The 19420-nt window shown below is 45.9% G+C and overlaps 1 protein-coding gene across 3 annotated transcripts in view; it reads left to right on the top strand.

Annotated features, from left to right (window-relative positions):
* LOC115183167 (electrogenic sodium bicarbonate cotransporter 1) overlaps positions 1 to 19420 on the top strand; it is a 227889-nt gene that overhangs the window by 11651 nt on the left and 196818 nt on the right. For all 3 annotated transcript variants that reach the window (XM_029744503.1, XM_029744505.1, XM_029744504.1), the window contains one exon: positions 12925 to 12998. In XM_029744503.1, the coding sequence (XP_029600363.1) occupies positions 12925 to 12998 (74 nt within the window). The remainder of the gene's footprint in view (positions 1 to 12924; positions 12999 to 19420) is intronic.

Here is a 19420-nt window from a genome sequence, read left to right as displayed (position 1 = left end):
TAATGCCGCTTGCACTGAGATGCAGTGCTTTAGACTGCAGCGCCACTCGGGAGCCCAAAACATAATGTTGCTGCTACCGTCTCTTATGACCGAAAATAACTTCTGGACATCAGAACAACGATTGCTCACCTCAAACTGGAATAATATTTTTTTATTTTATGAGTAAGACAGGAAGGATATACTGCTTTCCCGGGAACAGGCCCAAATCCCCGTAATTTGCGTGAGGAAAAGACAGAGAAAAAGGGGGCGGAGGTCAGGCAATCATTGAAAAAAAATGTATCCTACCAACGGGACATTAAAAACTGTAATATCTTATGTTTCACCGAGTCGTGGCTGAATGACAACACGGATAATATAGAGCTGGTGGGATTTTCCTGCACCGGCAGAACAGAGAAGCTACGTCTGGTAAGACGAGGGGTGGGGGTGTGTGTCTACTTGTCAATAACAGCTGGTGCACGATGTCTAATATTAAAGAAGTCTTGAGGTTTTGCTCGCCTGAGGTAGAGTACCTTATGATAAGCTGTAGACCACACTATCTACCAAGAGAGTTCTCATCTATATTATTCGTAGCCATCTATTTACCACCACAGACCGATGCTGGCACTAAGACCGCACTCAAACAACTCTGTAAGGCCATAAGCAAACAAAAAAATGTTCATCCAGAAGCGGCGCTCCTAGTGGCCGGGGACTTTAATGCAGGCAAACTTAAATCCGTTTTACCTCATTTCTACCAACATGTCACATGTGCAACCAGAGGGGAAAGAAACTCTAGACCACCTTTACTTCACACATAGAGATGCATACAAAGCTCTCCCCTACCCTCCATTTGGCAAATCTGACCATAATTCTATCCTCCTGATTCCTGCTGTTGGTCAATTTCTTCAACAAATGATCGGGTCTATATAATTATCAAACATACATTAGTAATGGAATGGAAACACAGACTTTATGTTTAAGTATTAAAATACTCCTTTTAGTAATACAATTGCAGGCATAAGTTGGTACAGAATACAATATAACAATATATGATAGTACTCCCCAAGTTCTGTAAAATGTCTAAGACATCCTGTAACTCATATAGCCTCTCCCAGTCCTCCTTGTGTGAGTTTCCCTGGCAACAACATTTTAATAAATCTAACCTCCCCTTACAACAGTAAACGTCTTATCAGCAATTAAAAGCTCTGTGAACGAGTGTAAGCATCTTCTGACAGGTGGCTGGTTTCATCAGGTCTGTGGCAGCCTTGTGTTCTCAGAAAACCAGATAACCACGGTGGGACCCAGACAGGAGGAGTCTGAACATAGACGCCTTCTGATAGTATCCACAGATGATGCAATCTCAATCGCACTCCACACTGCCCTTTCCCACCTGGACAAAAGGAACACCTATGTGAGAATGCTGTTCATTGACAACAGCTCAGCATTCAACACGATAGTGTCCACGAAGCTCATCACTAAGCTAAGGACCCTGGGACTAAACACCTCCCTCTGCAACTGGATCCTGGACTTCCTGACGGACCACCCCCAGGTGGTAAGGGTAGGCAACAACACGTTTGCCACGATGATCCTCAACACTGGGGCCCCTCAGGAGTGTGTACTTAGTCCCCTACGGTACTCCCTGTTCACCCACGACTGCATGGCCAAACATGACTCCAACACCATCATTAAGTTTGCTGACAACACAACAGTGGTAGGCCTGATCACCGACAATAATGAGACTGCCTATAGGGAGGAGGTCAGAGACCTGGTAGTGTGGTGCCCGGACAACAACCTCTCCCACCATGTGAGCAAGACAAAGGAGCTGAACGTGGACTACAGGAAAAGGCTGGCCGAACAGGCCCCCATTATCATCGACAGGGCTGTAGTGGAGCAGGTCGAGAGTTTCAAGTTCCTTGGTGTCCACATCACCAAAGTCTCCCCCTCAGGAGACTGAAAAGATTTGGCATGGGTCCCCAGATCCTCAAGAAGTTCTACAGCTGCACCATCAAGAGCATCATGAACGGTTGCATCACTGCCTGGTATGGCAACTGCTCGGCATCTGACCCTAATGCGCCACAGTAGGTAGTGCGTACGTACGGCCCAGTACATCACTGGGGCCAAGCTTCCTGCCATCCAGGACCTATATAATAGGCAATGTCAGAGGAAAGCCCAAAAAATTGTCAGAGACTCCAGTCTCCCAAGTCATAGACTGCTTTCTCTTCTACCGCATGGCAAGCAGTACCGAAGTGCCAAATCTAGGACCAAAAGGCTCCTTAACGGCTTCTACCCCCAAGCCATAAGACTGCTGAACAATTAATAAAATTACCACTGGACTATTACGTTGAAACGTCCCCCCCTCCATTTGTTTTGTACACTGCTGCTACTCGCTGTTAATTATCTATACATCGTCTCTTCACCCCTACCTACATGTACAAATTACCTGGACTAACCTGTACCCCTGCACAAAGACTCGGTACCGGTACCCCCTGTATATAGCCTCGTTATTGTTAATTTATTGTGTTACTTTTTATTATTTTTTACTTTAGTTTATTTGGTAAATATTTTCTTAACTCTTCTTGGACTGCATTGTTGGTTAAGTGTTTGTAAGTAAGCATTTCACGGTAAGGTCTACACTTGTTGTATTACAGCTCATGTGACAAATAAAGTTGGATTTTGATTTGATTTGAACAACAGTGGCGACGAGGAAGAAACATTCTCACATTTGTGTTCATTGTTTTCGGTAGAAAGTCTGAGTTTAATATTTTTTTTTTCTGTAGAAAGATGCAAAGAAAACTTGGAGCTAGCCAGTCTAGTGATGCTAGCTAGCTTCTGATGTCACAGCAACAAGAGCCTCGAGGGATAGGAAGAGTTTCGCTGCAGGAAGTCACTGTGAGTGAAAAGAAGAAGGAAAAAAAAGGTTCTCGGAGTAAGGCACCGTCTGAAAAGTGTGAGAAAGAAAAATAATAAACCGAAAATGTCTGCATTGGTTGGAAATATAGGAACATTTGATGAATCTGTGGAACAATGGAGTTCTTAAAACATTCTGTGTAAGTACTTTGTGTTGGTAAATGGAATTAAAGTAGAAGTAGTTGTGCCAACATTTTTGACTGTAATGGGAGGAAAACATTCAATCTACTGCTCAGCCTAGTAACGCCTGAAAAACCTGGTGATAAATCATATGAGGAAATTGTGGCTATCTTAAAAGGACATTATTCTCCCAAACCACTGATAATCGCAGAGAGATTCAGGTTTCATAAGAGAAATCAAGAGGAGGAGGAATCAATCTCACAGTTTGTGACTGTATTGAAACAGTTATCTGAACACTGGGAATTTAGGCGATCACTGAGTGACACTATACGTGATCGGTTAGTGTGTGGCATGCGCAGCGAGGCAATTCAGAAACGCCTTTTAACTGAGAGTAACTTAACATTGCAGAGAGCAATAGAAGTGAGTACATCAATGGAAATGGCAAATAAAGACGCACAACAGCTAAGTGCATCTACCCAAGTGCATAAGGTGTTTAAAAACAAGGCAGTAGGTGGCAAGCCATGCTATCACTGTGAGAAACCAGGTCACAAAGAGGTGAGTGTTGGTGCAAAGACTTAGACTGCAGAAGTTCTGGGAAAAAGGGTCACATTGAATGTGCATGTAAAAACAAAAAGACACGATCAAACAAAAGTACTGAACAAAGGAAAAGCGACTTCAGGAAGTACAAAAAGAAAGTGCATAAAATGGAGCACACAGAGGATGAACAAAGTGATACCCTGTCTGAAGGGGAAGAATCTTTGCATGTTTTGTCCATTTCAAACAATGGACACGGATACTGGGTGACACCACTACTGGATGGAAACGCATTACAGATGCAAGTGGACACTGGAGCAGCCATATCTGTGCTGTCTGAGGCTGTATACAATGACAAACTACATCACCTCACACTACAGCCCACAAAGATGACGCTGAAAACATACACCGGTGAGATTGTTCCAGTGAGAGGAAGTGTGATTGTTACAGTGTAGCTCAACAAACAGAATGTGAAGCTACCACTCTACATTGTGAAAGGCAACCATGGCTGGAAAAGATCAAACTAAACTGGCAGGAAATTCACATGGTTGCAAAAGAGGACACAAACCTACAAGGGATATTGAGGAAACACGCGGATGTGTTCAAAGGAGAACTTGGCGGTATGAAAGACATAACAATTAAACTGACCAAGAAATCACTCAGCAAGCCAAAATGCTTCAAAGCTAGACCAGTCCCATACACCATCAAACCAAAAGTTGAAACTGAGATAAACAGACTTGTCAAGAGTGGAGTATTGGATCCAGGGAATGTTAGTGAATGGGCTTCACCCATACACTCAGCCTCTGTGGTGATTTCAAAGTCACCATTAACTCAGTCTTGACTGCTGAAAAATAGCCCTCATTGACATCCTCTTTTCTGGTTTAGCTGGAGGACAGAAATTCAGTAAGATGGACTTATGTCAGGCCTATCTACAGATGCATGTGGACCAAGAGTCACAAGAACTGTTGACCATAAGTACAGGTACTAGAACTGTTGACCATAGTGACTCACAAAGGACTGTACAGGTACCGGAGGTTTCCTTTTGGAATCACCTCAGCTCCGGCCTTGTTTCAGAGAGCTATGGACCAGATACTGAGCGGGCTCACTGGGGTCCAATGTTACCTCGATGATCTACTCATCACCGGCAAAGACGAGCAGGAGCACCTGAGAAACCTGAACGCTACACTACAGAGACTGGAGGAGTACGGCCTGAGGGTCCGGAAGGACAAATGTGAGCTTTTCCGGCCCTCTGTTGAGTACCTGGGCCACGTCATCGACAGTTCGGGGCTCCACAAGGCGCCATCGAATGTGAAGGCCATTGTGGAAGCTCCATCCCCACAGAACGTGAGTCAGCTGAGATCATTCTTAGGACTACTGACGTACTACGCAAAGTTTGTGCTGAACCTAGCTAACATGTTAAAGCCATTGCGTGAACTTTTGAACAAAACCAAACAGTGGAAGTGGACACAGCCTTAGCTCAGTCAGAGGCCTAATCCTCCTCAACCCCAACTTCCCATTACAGTTGGCATGTGATGCATTGCCTTATTGTGTTGGTGCTGTTGTCTCACACATCATGCCATCAGGTGAAGAAAGGCCAATTGCTTTCGCATCACGGACTTTAAGTGAAGCCGACAGCAATTATGCACAGATAGAACGTGAAGTGCTCACCGTCGTGTTTGGAGGTAAGAAATGTAATCAGTTTCTGTTTGGCAGACGATTCACACTGCTGACGGACCATTGACCCCTCACCTCCATCTTTGGTCCCAACACTGGCATTCCGTCGCTCGCAGCCAGCCGAATGCAGCGATGGGCGTTACTGTTATCGGCTCACCAGTATGATATCAAGTACAGAAGGTCCGAGCAGCACTGCAATGCAGACGGCCTCTCAAGGCTTCCCCTACCTGTCACACACACAGAGCTCTCCCAGGCTGAAATCTTCTACTTCAAGGAAGTGACGAACGCCCCAGTTACATCTGTCCAAGTGAAAAAGTTCACCCACACTGATCCAGTGATGTCTGAGGTCGTGGACATTGTCACTCGTGGAAAAGGAGGAGAGCTGTCAGACAGCCTTAAACCTTACCTAGAGAGGAGAAACGAGCTCACAGTTCAGTCTGGATGCTTGCTGTAGGGCTTTCGAGTCATCATACCGCCACCATTGAGAAGGCAGGTGCTTGAAGAACTCCATTCAGGGCACTGTGGCATGGTGAGAATGAAGGAGATTGCAGGCAGCTAAAGGTAATGTCAGCCTATTAATTATATATATATATATATATATATATATATATATATATATATATATATATATATATATATATTTTTTAAATGCCTTATGACTAGGCTATTCACAATCAAATACAGATTCACTATAATTGTAAGCTAACTGTAAGCCACCCTGTATATTCAATGAACCAACATCATCGCCTAGGCCTATACATTGTCTCCCAGACTCATGGATAGATATTTTAGAACATAACATAAGGTTACCAGTCCATCCAGTATGCATAATAATACAGTCCACAATCAAAGGCCATTCATGTGTTTAATGTTGGAGTATAGGCTAACTAGACCAATTATATACCAAAGACATCTTAAACCAGTTTGGTTTTATGTTTTTCTGCCGTGTGTAATATGTGGTACGCTATGTATTGTATAATGGCACAATCGTTATTTTAATTTGGTTTTTTTAGGGCTTTGGCTCATATATAATCCAATGTATACACTCCAATATGTGTATGGGTGTTTTGAATTCATCATCACCTTAGAAAGCGCAGTACATTTCATTGTTTTAGGATATGAAACAACATCCACAACAACCATGTTTTCCATTCAGTTTCAACTTTGTTCAAATTCATAAATCACAGTGAGGTGAGTTTTAAAATGATGATACTGTTTTGATGATAAGTTTGATGTGATTTTAGATTTCATTTGCATTGATGTCTGAGTGGTTAAAGGGACAATATAGACCTGAGTACTAGGCCATTAGGACCTGATGGAGGGACCATAGAGACCTGAGTACTAGGCCATTAGGACCTGATGGAGGGACCATAGAGACCTGAGTACCAGGCCATTAGGACCTGATGGAGGGACCATAGAGCCCTGAGTACCAGGCCATTAGGACCTGATGGAGGGACCATAGAGACCTGAGTACTAGGCCATTAGGACCTGATGGAGGGACCATAGAGACCTGAGTACCAGGCCATTAGGACCTGATGGAGGGACCATAGAGCCCTGAGTACCAGGCCATTAGGACCTGATGGAGGGACCATAGAGACCTGAGTACTAGGCCATTAGGACCTGATGGAGGGACCATAGAGACCTGAGTACCAGGCCATTAGGACCTGATGGAGGGACCATAGAGCACTGAGTACCAGGCCATTAGGACCTGATGGAGGGACCGTAGAGACCTGAGTACCAGGCCATTAGGACCTGATGAAGGGACAATAGAGACCTGAGTACCAGGCCATTAGGACCTGATGGAGGGACCATAGAGCCCTGAGTACTAGGCCATTAGGACCTGATGGAGGGACCATAGAGACCTGAGTACTAGGCCATTAGGACCTGATGGAGGGACCATAGAGACCTGAGAACTAGGCCATTAGGACCTGATGGAGGGACCATAGAGACCTGAGTACCAGGCCATTAGGACCTGATGGAGGGACCATAGAGACCTGAGTACTAGGCCATTAGGACCTGATGGAGGGACCATAGAGCCCTGAGTACCAGGCCATTAGGACCTGATGGAGGGACCATAGAGACCTGAGTACCAGGCCATTAGGACCTGATGGAGGGACAATAGAGACCTGAGTACCAGGCCATCAGGACCTGATGAAGGGACAATAGAGCCCTGAGTACCAGGCCATTAGGACCTGATGGAGGGACCATAGAGACCTGAGTACCAGGCCATTAGGACCTGATGGAGGGACCATAGAGACCTGAGTACCAGGCCATTAGGACGTGATGGAGGGACCGTAGAGACCTGAGTACCAGGCCATTAGGACCTGATGGAGGGACAATAGAGCCCTGAGTACCAGGCCATTAGGACCTGATGGAGGGACAATAGAGCCCTGAGTACCAGGCCATTAGGACCTGATGAAGGGACAATAGAGACCTGAGTACCAGGACATTAGGACCTGATGGAGGGACCATAGAGACCTGAGTACCAGGCCATTAGGACCTGATGGAGGGACCATAGAGACCTGAGTACCAGGCCATTAGGACCTGATGGAGGGAATAGAGACCTGAGTACCAGACCATTAGGACCTGATGGAGGGACCATAGAGCCCTGAGTACCAGGCCATTAACACCTGATGGAGGGGCCATAGAGACCTGAGTACCAGGCCATTAGGACCTGATGGAGGGACAATAGAGACCTGAGTACCAGGCCATTAGGACCTGATGGAGGGACCATAGAGACCTGAGTACCAGGCCATTAGGACCTGATGGAGGGACAATAGAGACCTGAGTACCAGGCCATTAGGACCTGATGGAAGGACCATAGAGACCTGAGTACCAGGCCATTAGGACCTGATGAAGGGACAATAGAGCCCTGAGTACCAGGCCATTAGGACCTGATGGAGGGACCGTAGAGACCTGAGTACCAGACCATTAGGACCTGATGGAGGGACCATAGATCCCTGAGTACCAGGCCATTAGGACCTGATGGAGGGACAATAGAGACCTGAGTACCAGGCCATTAGGACCTGATGGAGGGGCCATAGAGACCTGAGTACCAGGCCATTAGGACCTGATGGAGGGACCATAGAGACCTGAGTACCAGGCCATTAGGACCTGATGGAGGGACCATAGAGACCTGAGTACTAGGCCATTAGGACCTGATGGAGGGACCATAGAGACCTGAGTACCAGGCCATTAGGACCTGATGGAGGGACCATAGAGACCTGAGTACTAGGCCATTAGGACCTGATGGAGGGACCATAGAGACCTGAGTACCAGGCCATTAGGACCTGATGGAGGGACCATAGAGCCCTGAGTACCAGACCATTAGGACCTGATGGAGGGACAACAGAGCCCTGAGTACCAGGCCATTTGTTTTAGTGAGTTGGGCACTACCATAGGAGTATATTACTGTGACTCAACAGTCTCGTGGAATTTTACTGCCGTCATGACTCAGGACTGCCTGTGGCGGTAATATGATCACCGCAACAGCCCTATCTTCAACTACGTAATGTGGTCTGTCTCAACGACAGACTGTTACAGGCTGGTGTATGGCTGGTGTATGGCTGGTGTATGGTTGTTACAGTCTGTTACAGGCTGGTACAGGCTGGTGTATGTTTGTTACAGTCTGTTACAGGCTGGTGTATGGCTGGTGTATGGTTGTTACAGTCTGTTACAGTCTGTTATAGGCTGGTGTATGGCTGGTATATGGTTGTTACAGGCTGGTGTATGGCTGGTGTATGGCTGGTGTATGGTTGTTACAGTCTGTTATAGGCTGGTGTATGGCTGGTGTATGTCTGGTGTATGTTTGTTACAGTCTGTTACAGTCTGTTATAGGCTGGTACAGACTGGTGTATGTCTGGTGTATGTTTGTTACAGTCTGTTACAGACTGGTGTATGTCTGGTGTATGGTTGTTACAGTCTGTTAAAGACTGGTGTATGTCTGGTGTATCGTTGTTACAGTCTCTTACAGTCTGTTATAGGCTGGTGTATGGCTTGTATATGGTTGTTACAGTCTGTTACAGGCTGGTGTATGGCTGGTGTATTGTTGTTACAGTCTGTTATAGGCTGGTGTATGGCTGGTGTATGGTTGTTACAGTCTGTTATAGGCTGTTACAGGCTGGTGTATGGTTGTTACAGTCTGTTACAGTCTGTTACAGGCTGGTGTATGGTTGTTACAGTCTGTTACAGGCTGGTGTATGTCTGGTATATGGTTGTTACAGTCTGTTACAGTCTGTTACAGGCTGGTGTATGGTTGTTACAGTCTGTTACAGTCTGTTACAGGCTGGTGTATGGTTGTTACAGTCTGTTACAGGCTGGTGTATGTTGTCACTTAACGCCGGGCTAATCCAGTGGGGTTGGGGTTGGGAAGGGATGGAGCGGGGGTTATAGTGAAGGGATGGCATGGAGTGTGTGTCACCCTAACCCTGTCACTCTAACCCTGTCACTATAACCCTGTCACTATAACCCTAACCCTGTCACTATAACCCTGTCACTATAACCCTAACCCTGTCACTATAACCCTGTCACTATATCCCTAACCCTGTCACTATAACCCTAACCCTGTCACTATAACCCTGTCACTATATCCCTAACCCTGTCACTATAACCCTGTCACTATAACCCTGTCACTATAACCCTAACCCTGTCACTATATCCCTAACCCTGTCACTATAACCCTAACCCTGTCACTATATCCCTAACCCTGTCACTATAACCCTAACCCTGTCACTATATCCCTAACCCTGTCACTATAACCCTGTCACTATAACCCTGTCACTATAACCCTAACCCTGTCACTATATCCCTAACCCTGTCACTATAACCCTAACCCTGTCACTATAACCCTGTCACTATATCCCTAACCCTGTCACTATAACCCTGTCACTATAACCCTGTCAATATAACCCTAACCCTGTCACTATAACCCTAACCCTGTCACTATAACCCTGTCACTATAACCCTGTCACCATAACACTAACCCTGTCACTAAATCCCTAACCCTGTCACTATAACCCTGTCACTATATCCCTAACCCTGTCACTATAACCCTGTCACTATAACCCTAACCCTGTCACTATAACCCTAACCCTGTCACTATAACCCTAACCCTGTCACTATAACCCTGTCACTATAACCCTAACCCTGTCACTAAATCCCTAACCCTGTCACCCTAACCCTGTCACTATAACCCTAACCCTGTCACTATAACCCTGTCACTATATCCCTAACCCTGTCACTATAAGCCTGTCACTATAACCCTGTCACTATAACCCTAACCCTGTCACTATAACCCTGTCACTATAACCCTGTCACTATAACCCTAACCCTGTCACTATAACCCTGTCACTATATCCCTAACCCTGTCACTATAACCCTGTCACTATAACCCTAACCCTGTCACTATAACCCTAACCCTGTCACTATAACCCTAACCCTGTCACTATAACCCTGTCACTATAACCCTAACCCTGTCACTAAATCCCTAACCCTGTCACCCTAACCCTGTCACTATAACCCTGTCACCCTATCCCTGTCACTATAACCCTAACCCTGTCACTAAATCCCTAACCCTGTCACCCTAACCCTGTCACTATAACCCTTTCACCCTAACCCTGTCACTATAACCCTAACCCTGTCACTATAACCCTAACCCTGTCACTATAACCCTAACCCTGTCACCCTAACCCTGTCACTATAACCCTGTCACCCTAACCCTGTCACTATAACCCTAACCCTGTCACTATAACCCTAACCCTGTCACTATAACCCTGTCACTTTAACCCTAACCCTGTCACTATAACCCTAACCCTGTCACTATATCCCTAACCCTGTCACTATAACCCTAACCCTGTCACTATAACCCTAACCCTGTCACTATAACCCTAACCCTGTCATTATAACCCTAACCCTGTCACTATAACCCTAACCCTGTCACCCTAACCTTGTCACTATAACCCTGTCACTATAACCCTAACCCTGTCATTATAACCCTAACCCTGTCACTATATCCCTAACCCTGTCACCCTAACCCTGTCACCCTAACCCTGTCACTATATCCCTAACCCTTTCACCCTAACCCTGTCACTATAACCCTAACCCTGTCACTATAACCCTAACCCTGTCACTATATCCCTAACCCTGTCACTATAACCCTGTCACTATAACCTTAACCCTGTCACTATATCCCTAACCCTGTCACTATAACCCTGTCACTATAACCCTAACCCTGTCACTATAACCCTAACCCTGTCACTATAACCCTGTCATTATAACCCTAACCCTGTCACTATAACCCTGTCACTATAACCCTAACCCTGTCACTATAACCCTAACCCTGTCACTATAACCCTAACCCTGTCACTATAACCCTGTCACTATAACCCTGTCACTATAACTCTAACCCTGTCACTATAACCCTAACCCTGTCACTATAACCCTGTCACTATAACCCTGTCACCCTAACCCTGTCACTATAACCCTAACCCTGTCACTATAACCCTAACCCTGTCACTATAACCCTAACCCTGTCACCCTAACCCTGTCACTATAACCCTGTCACAATAACCCTGTCACAATAACCCTAACCCTGTCACTATAACCTTGTCACTATAACTCTAACCCTGTCACTATAACCCTAACCCTGTCACTATAACCCTAACCCTGTCACTATAACCCTGTCACTATAACCCTGTCACCCTAACCCTGTCACTATAACCCTAACCCTGTCACTATAACCCTAACCCTGTCACTATATCCCTAACCCTGTCACTATAACCCTAACCCTGTCACTATAACCCTGTCACTATAACCCTAACCCTGTCACTATAACCCTAACCCTGTCACTATAACCCTGTCCCTGTCCCTGTCCCTATATCCCTAACCTTGTACCGCCCCCTCTGGCTGGATTACCCATATTAGAGTACCTGCCTAGTAGCTATCCTACCCTGGATTACCCATACTATCCTATCCTGGATTAGCTACGTCACTGTGTCACTATCTGCCTGATGGCTAACTATCTGCCGCTAGCCAGTTTACACTAGATACCGTCTGTTGGTAGCTTGCCTATACTGGATACTATTTACCTGGTAGCTAGCCTACACTGGATACTATTTACCTGGTAGCTAGCCTATACTGGATACTATTTACCTGGTAGCTAGCCTACACTGGATACCATTTACCTGATAGCTTGCCTATACTGGATACTATTTACCTGGTAGCTAGCCTATACTGGATACTATTTACCTGGTAGCTAGCCTACACTGGATACCATTTACCTGGTAGCTAGCCTACACTGGATACCATTTACCTGGTAGCTAGCCTACACTGGATACCATCTGACACCGTAGCTAGACTACACTGGATACTATCTCCCGGTAGCTAGCGGACACTAAATACTATCTCTGGTTGTTAGCTTACACCATAGCTAGTCTACACTGGATACCTTGAAGAACAGGAGCTTCCTCAGCCTGGATCCTGCTGTAGCTAGCTGCCTTGCTGGCCAGGATCCTGGAGAGAGAAGACCACCTGTAGATGGGCCTGGTGGCAGAAGAGGAGCTGTAGATGAGTGTTTAATGAGTTCAGAATGAGTGGGTCCAGCACCACCAGGCTCAGCCCCAACACACTGCAGGTGAACGAGCCCAAGCGCTATGGCTCCACGTTGTCTCTGGAAGAGAAGTGTGAACAGTCTTTCTTCCTCTTCTACTATTATAGGATGGAGGACGAGGCCGTGCTGGACCGAGGGGCCTCATTCCTCAAACACGTCTGTGATGAAGAGGAGGTAGAAGGTAAGACAATCAATCCATTCATCACATGTATTTATATTGCTGTTATTCCAACCGATACATGCATTACAGTAACCCAAAGAGAAACAGTAACTTTACAGTAACCCAGCCTAGACCCCCAAAGAGCAAGAGTAAATTCACAGTAACCCAACCTAGACCCTCAAAAAGCAATAGTAACTTTACAATAACCCAGCCTAGACCACCCAAGAACAACAGTAACTACTGTATGATCAGCCAAATGGTTCTCATAGTTAGGGTAAGGGTTTGTCTTAGTCAATATTCTCATAGTTAGGGTAAGGGTTTGTCTCAACCAATAGTCTCATAGTTAGGGTAAGGGTTTGTCTCAACCAATAGTCTCATAGTTAGGGTAAGGGTTTGTCTTAGCCAATATTCTCATAGTTAGGGTAAGGGTTTGTCTTAGTCAATAGTCTCATAGTTAGGGTAAGGGTTTGTCTCAGCCAATAGTCTCATAGTTAGGGTAAGGATTTGTCTCAGCCAATAGTCTCATGGCTAGTGTAAAGGTTTGTCTCAGCCAATAGTCTCATTTTACCTCTGGGTCTTTCTTTCTTGTGGTGGTTCTCATGAGAGCCAGTTTCATCATAGCGCTTGATGGTTTTTGTGACTGCATTTGAATAAACTTTCAAAGTTCTTGAAATTGTCCGTATTGACTGACCTTCATGTCTTAAAGTAATGATGGACAGTTGTTTCTCTTTGCTTATTTGAGCTGTTCTTGCTACAATATGGGCTTGGTCTTTAACCAAAAAGGCCTATCTTGTGTATACCACCCCTACCTTTTGTAGGCCGTCATTGTAAATAAGAATATATTCTTAACTGTCTTGCCTAGTTAAATAAAGGTTAAATAAAAAAAATACCTCGTCACAACACAACTGATTGGCTCAAATGCATTATAAAGAAAATAAATTCCACAAATTAACTTTTAACAAGACATACCTGTTAATTTAGATGCATTCCAGGTGACTACCTCATGAAGCTGGTTGAGAGAATGCCAAGAATGTGAAAATCTGTCATCAACGGGAAGGGTGGCTACTTTGAAGAATCTCAAATTTAAAATATATTTTGATTTGTTTTAGACTTTTTTGGTTACTACATTATTCCATTTGTGTTATTTCATAGTTTTGATGTCTTCACTATTATTCTACAATGTAGAAAATAGTAAAAATAAAGAAAAACTTTATTTTTTGACTGGTACTGTATGTACCACTGTATGTACCACCAGTACCAGTACCACTGGTACTCCAAAAATTGATGTAGCAACTAGATTGCCCCTTTAAGTCTATCAGAAGTGTGCGAGCTTGAGCGTGTGTCCATTAGGCCTATGGATTTTCTTTATCAGCATGAACTAGATGGAGCAATTAAAGCCCCATAGTCTGGGATCCGCACTATGCAGCTGTTGCAAGAGCGCATTTTTCACTGGCTGTCCACTGGTTTCAAAAACAATGATTGATAGGCAGCTTAAACTTCTTGAATTCAACCATGATTGTGTTTAAATACACATTTAGATTTGTGAACAGCCATCCACAACAACCACAATCCCCTAAGGCGCAAATAGCTAAATGAGAGAACAGCAGTGTGATTCACATCAATGTACTATGTAGATATCAATAATAAGTGTTATCCGTATCACCGTAGACTACACCACTGCTGTCATCCTTACCTCCAAGCGTTTATTCAAGTTGGATAATCTTTGGATGCCGACAGCAGTCGCACCATTGGAAGACATAGCTTGGACTGTGGCCTACCAAAGCCTATTCCTGCTCTTTTCCCGCAATCCATCAAACACATTTGGTGTGTCATCATAGTGGTCTCTGATTGGTGGTCAGACTCGCTCAGGTGGAACAAATTTAAACTTCCGTCTTTTTTCAATGCTGATTTGAATGTCACTGAGAAAACAAAGGAGTGTCAAAGTGTCACGCCTGACCTTAGATTGCCGTTTATTTTCTATTTTTTGGGTTAGGTCAGGGTGTGATGTAGGGTGGGCATTCTATGCCTTTCTATGTTTTCTATTTCTTTGTGTTTAGAGTATGGTTCCTAATCAGAGGCAGCTGTCTATCGTTGTCTCTGATTAGGAATCATATTTAGGCAGCCCTTTTTCCCCTCCTTCAGTGTGGGATCTTATTTTTGTGCAGCTCAGTTTAGCCTGCAGAACGTGACGGTCGTCTTTCTTTGTTTATTGTTTTGATTTAGTGTTCTGAGTTCAAATAAATGTATCATGAGCGCTCAGCACGCTGCACCTTGGTCTCCTCATCACGACGAACGGCACACAAAGATTTTTTTCACCAACATCCTTTCTGAATTTAAAAGTAATCCTCTAGTTTTTAAAAAGTAACCTGATTACAATATTTTAGCTGGTAACGGATTACAGCTACCGGTTTTTGTAATCCCTTAAATGTAACAGATTACATGTAATCAGTTACTCCCCAAGCCTGACTACCACATATCTACAGTACAAAATCCATGTGTGTGTATAGTGCGTATTTTATCATGTGTATGTGTTTACTACAAAGACAATTCATTATATGGTTCTAAAGTATGTTTACTACATAGACAATTCATTATAAGATTAGGATTTATTCGTCCAATTGTACACAAGGTCATACGTAAATTTGAACCCAACCCCTCCGACACACATACATATACAGGTTGGAGCAGGGGGCTGCCATACTACGGCGCTCATGCAGCAGTTGTTGAGGGGGTGAAGTGCCTTGCTCAAGTGCACAATGGCAGGGGATGGAATGTAGGATTTGATACCATCAGCTTTCCGGTTGCCAGCTCACTTCCCAACATACTTTTTCCCATCACACCAGAGATTTGAACTGACAACCCTCTCTAACCATTAGGCTACCTGCCGCTACCTGCCTCCCAAAGTGGACAGGGGACTGGATGGGCTGGGGTCTGAGGGGACATGGGACTGGGTGGGCTGGGGTCTGAGAGGACAGGGGAAAGGATGGGCTGGGGTCTGAGAGGACAGGGGACTGGGTGGGCTGGGGTCTGAGGGGACATGGAACTGAGTGTGCTGGGGTCTGAGGGGACCGGGGACAGGGAACTGGGTGGGCTGGGGTCTGAGAGGACATGGGACAGGGGACTGGGTGGGCTGGGGTCTGAGGGGACAGGGGACTGGGTGGGCTGGGGTCTGAGAGGACAGGGGACTGGGTGGGCTGGGGTCTGAGAGGACATGGGATTGGGTGGGCTGGGGTCTGAGGGGACAGGGGACTGGGTGGGCTAGGGTCTGAGAGGACAGGGGCTGGGGACTGGGTGGGCTGGGGTCTGAGAGGACAGGGAACTGGGGACTGGGTGGGCTGGGGTCTGAGAAGACAGGGGACTGGGTGGGCTGGGGTCTGAGAGGACATGGGACTGGGTGGGCTGGGGTCTGATGGGACAGGGGACTGGGTGGGCTGGGGTCTGAGAGGACAGGGGACATGGGACTGGGTGGGCTGGGGTTTGAGAGGACATGGGACTGGGTGGGCTGGGGTTTGAGAGGACAGGGGACTGAGTCGGCTGGGGTCTGAGAGGACAGGGGACTGGGGACTGGGTGGGCTGGGGTCTGAGGGGACAGGGGACTGGGTGGTCTGGGGTCTGAGGGGACAGGGGACTGAGTGGGCTGGGGTCTGAGAGGACAGGGGACTGAGTGGGCTGGGGTCTGAGAGGACAGGGGACAGGGTGGGCTGGGGTCTGAGAGGACAGGGGACTGAGTGGGCTGGGGTCTGAGAGGACGGGACTGGGTGGGCTGGGGTCTGAGGGACAGGGGACTGGGTGGGCTGGGGTCTGAGGGGACAGGGTGGGCTGGGGTCTGAGAGGACAGGGGACAGGGTGGGCTGGGGTCTGAGAGGACCGGGGACTGGGTGGGCTGGGGTCTGAGAGGACAGGGGACAGGGTGGGCTGGGGTCTGAGAGGACAGGGGACATGGTGGGCTGGGGTCTGAGAGGACAGGGGACTGGGTGGGCTGGGGTCTGAGGGGACAGGGGACTGGGTGAGCTGGGGTTGAGGGGACAGGGTGGGCTGGGGTCTGAGAGGACAGGGGACTGGGTGGGCTGGGGTCTGAGGGGACAGGGTGGGCTGGGGTCTGAGAGGACAGGGGACAGGGTGGGCTGGGGTCTGAGAGGACAGTGCTGTGTAAAGGTGCCAACTCCCTCTTGTTACACAGACTCTCTCCAGTTTTAGTCGTATTTGTTATGAGCAGTATAGATTTCCAACACAAAGATTTGAAATGCATCACATTACTGGATGAAGTAAGTTGGCTATTGGGAAAACTCCTTTAGTTCTGTTCCCTATTCCCAATGTAGTGCCCTACTTTAGTAGGGCACTACTCAGGGAGTAAGTTGGCTATTGGGAAAACTCCTTTAGTTCTGTGATGCCTGAGGTCCTCACTCTGTCAGGCGTTTTCTTGTTCCTGTCCTTACCTCAGACTGAACCCTGACACAATCCCCTCACTTCCTGAGTCCGAGACTACAGGCAGCTCCTCAGTATCGGATCACACACACACACACACACACACACACACACACACACACACACACACACACACACACACACACACACACACACACACACACACACACACACACACACACACACACATGCACGCATGGACACACACACACACACAAACACACAGAAACAGACGCAGAAACAGACAGACAAATCCTCAGTGCTAGGGATTATTTAATGTGAAGCGAGAAACCATGCTGTGTTCTCCTTGTAATGCAGCCATATGTTGTAGTAGCCTCAGTGAACAGTGACACTATAATCAATGGACTGAGTGGCCTGATGAAAACGTCTGCAGAGGATCAACACTTAAAGGGGCACTCTGCCATTGCTACATAAGTCTTTTTTTACTTTTAAATCCATAACATATAGCCATTGGTTCTTGAAGAAAATAACTTAGAAATTCCTCATGAGCTTTGTTCAATTGTCTTACCTCATCAGAACCCAAAATAGAAGCTTGTTTTAGTTCTTTCTCACTGGGCACAGATGTCAATTCAACGTTGATTCCACGTTGGTTCAACGTAATTTTGTTGACAGGATGTGGATACAACATTGATTCAACCAGTGTGTGCCGAGTGGGTTATTTGTAAACAATGTCATTGTAAATAAAACCCTGTATAGCCTCATAACATGATTAAAACTATAATTTTGATCTCATGGATGTTAAGTCCTTGCATCCATAGCTCTGTCTAGGAATTTGAGAATGGGTACCTTTCTCAATCCCTCAGCTGTTTACTAAAACAGCGACTTTGTTAATGTTTGAACTCCAGATTGCCTCTTTAAATTATTTAGTTGAAAAATGAACAATCACACACCTTTTGAACTAGCCTATTGATCTGAACTAGCCTATTGATCAAAAACGTTGTCCTTATTGTAACTATTGGTACAAACATTTCGCTCATTTTGTACATAATGTTGCTGCTACCGTCTCTTATGACTGAAAAGAGCTTCTGGAAATCAGAACAGCGATTACTCACCTCGAACTGGATAAAGAATTTCTCTTTAATGAGTCGGACGAGAGGGATTTACTACAGACACCTGAACAGGCCCTTATCCCCGTCATTCGCAGGAGAAAGAGATGTAAAATATATCGCGGAAAGAGATCATGGTGCCTTGTGAGGATCCGCCGACGAGTGGCTAATCTGCCTTTGCAATCCGTAATATTGGCCAACGCACAATCACTGGAAAATAAATTGGACGAGCTAAATGCACGTATATCCTACCTACAGGACATTAAAAACTGTAATATCTTATGTTTCATGGTAAGATGAGGGGTGACGGTCTATGCATATTTGTAAACAACAGCTGGTGCACGATATCTAAGGAAGTATCGAGGTTTTGCTCGCCTGAGGTAGAGTATCTCATGATAAACTGTGGACCACACTATCTACCTAGAGACTTTATCTGTATTTTTCGTATCTGTCTACATACCACTCACAGACCAATGCTGGCACTAAGACAGCACTCAATGAGCTGTACACCGCCATAAGCAAACAGGAAAACTCTCATCCATAGGTGGCACTCCTAGTGGCCGGGGACTTTAATGCAGGGAAACTTAAATCTGTTTTACCTCATTTCTGTTAGCATGTTAAATGTACAACCAGAGGTAAAAAAAACCTCTAGACCACCTTTACTCCACACACAGAGTACAAGCAAAAATTAAAGCAGGAAGCAACAGTGACTCAGTCAATTAAAAAAGTGATCAGATGAAGCAGATGCTAAGCTACAGGACTGTTTTACTAGCACAGACTGGAATATGTTCTGGGATTCTTCAGATGGCTTTGAGGAGTACACCACATCAGTCACTGGCTGCATAAATAAGTGCTTCGATGACATCGTCCCCACAGTGACTGTACGTACATACCCCAACCAGAAGCCGTGGATTACAGGCAACGTCCATACTGAGCTAAAGGGTAGAGATG

The sequence above is a fragment of the Salmo trutta genome, unplaced genomic scaffold (genome assembly GCF_901001165.1).
Source record: "Salmo trutta unplaced genomic scaffold, fSalTru1.1, whole genome shotgun sequence".
Lineage (NCBI taxonomy): Eukaryota > Metazoa > Chordata > Actinopteri > Salmoniformes > Salmonidae > Salmo > Salmo trutta.
Note: the sequence above shows the minus strand (reverse complement) of the source record. Positions and strands in the feature narration are given on the sequence as shown.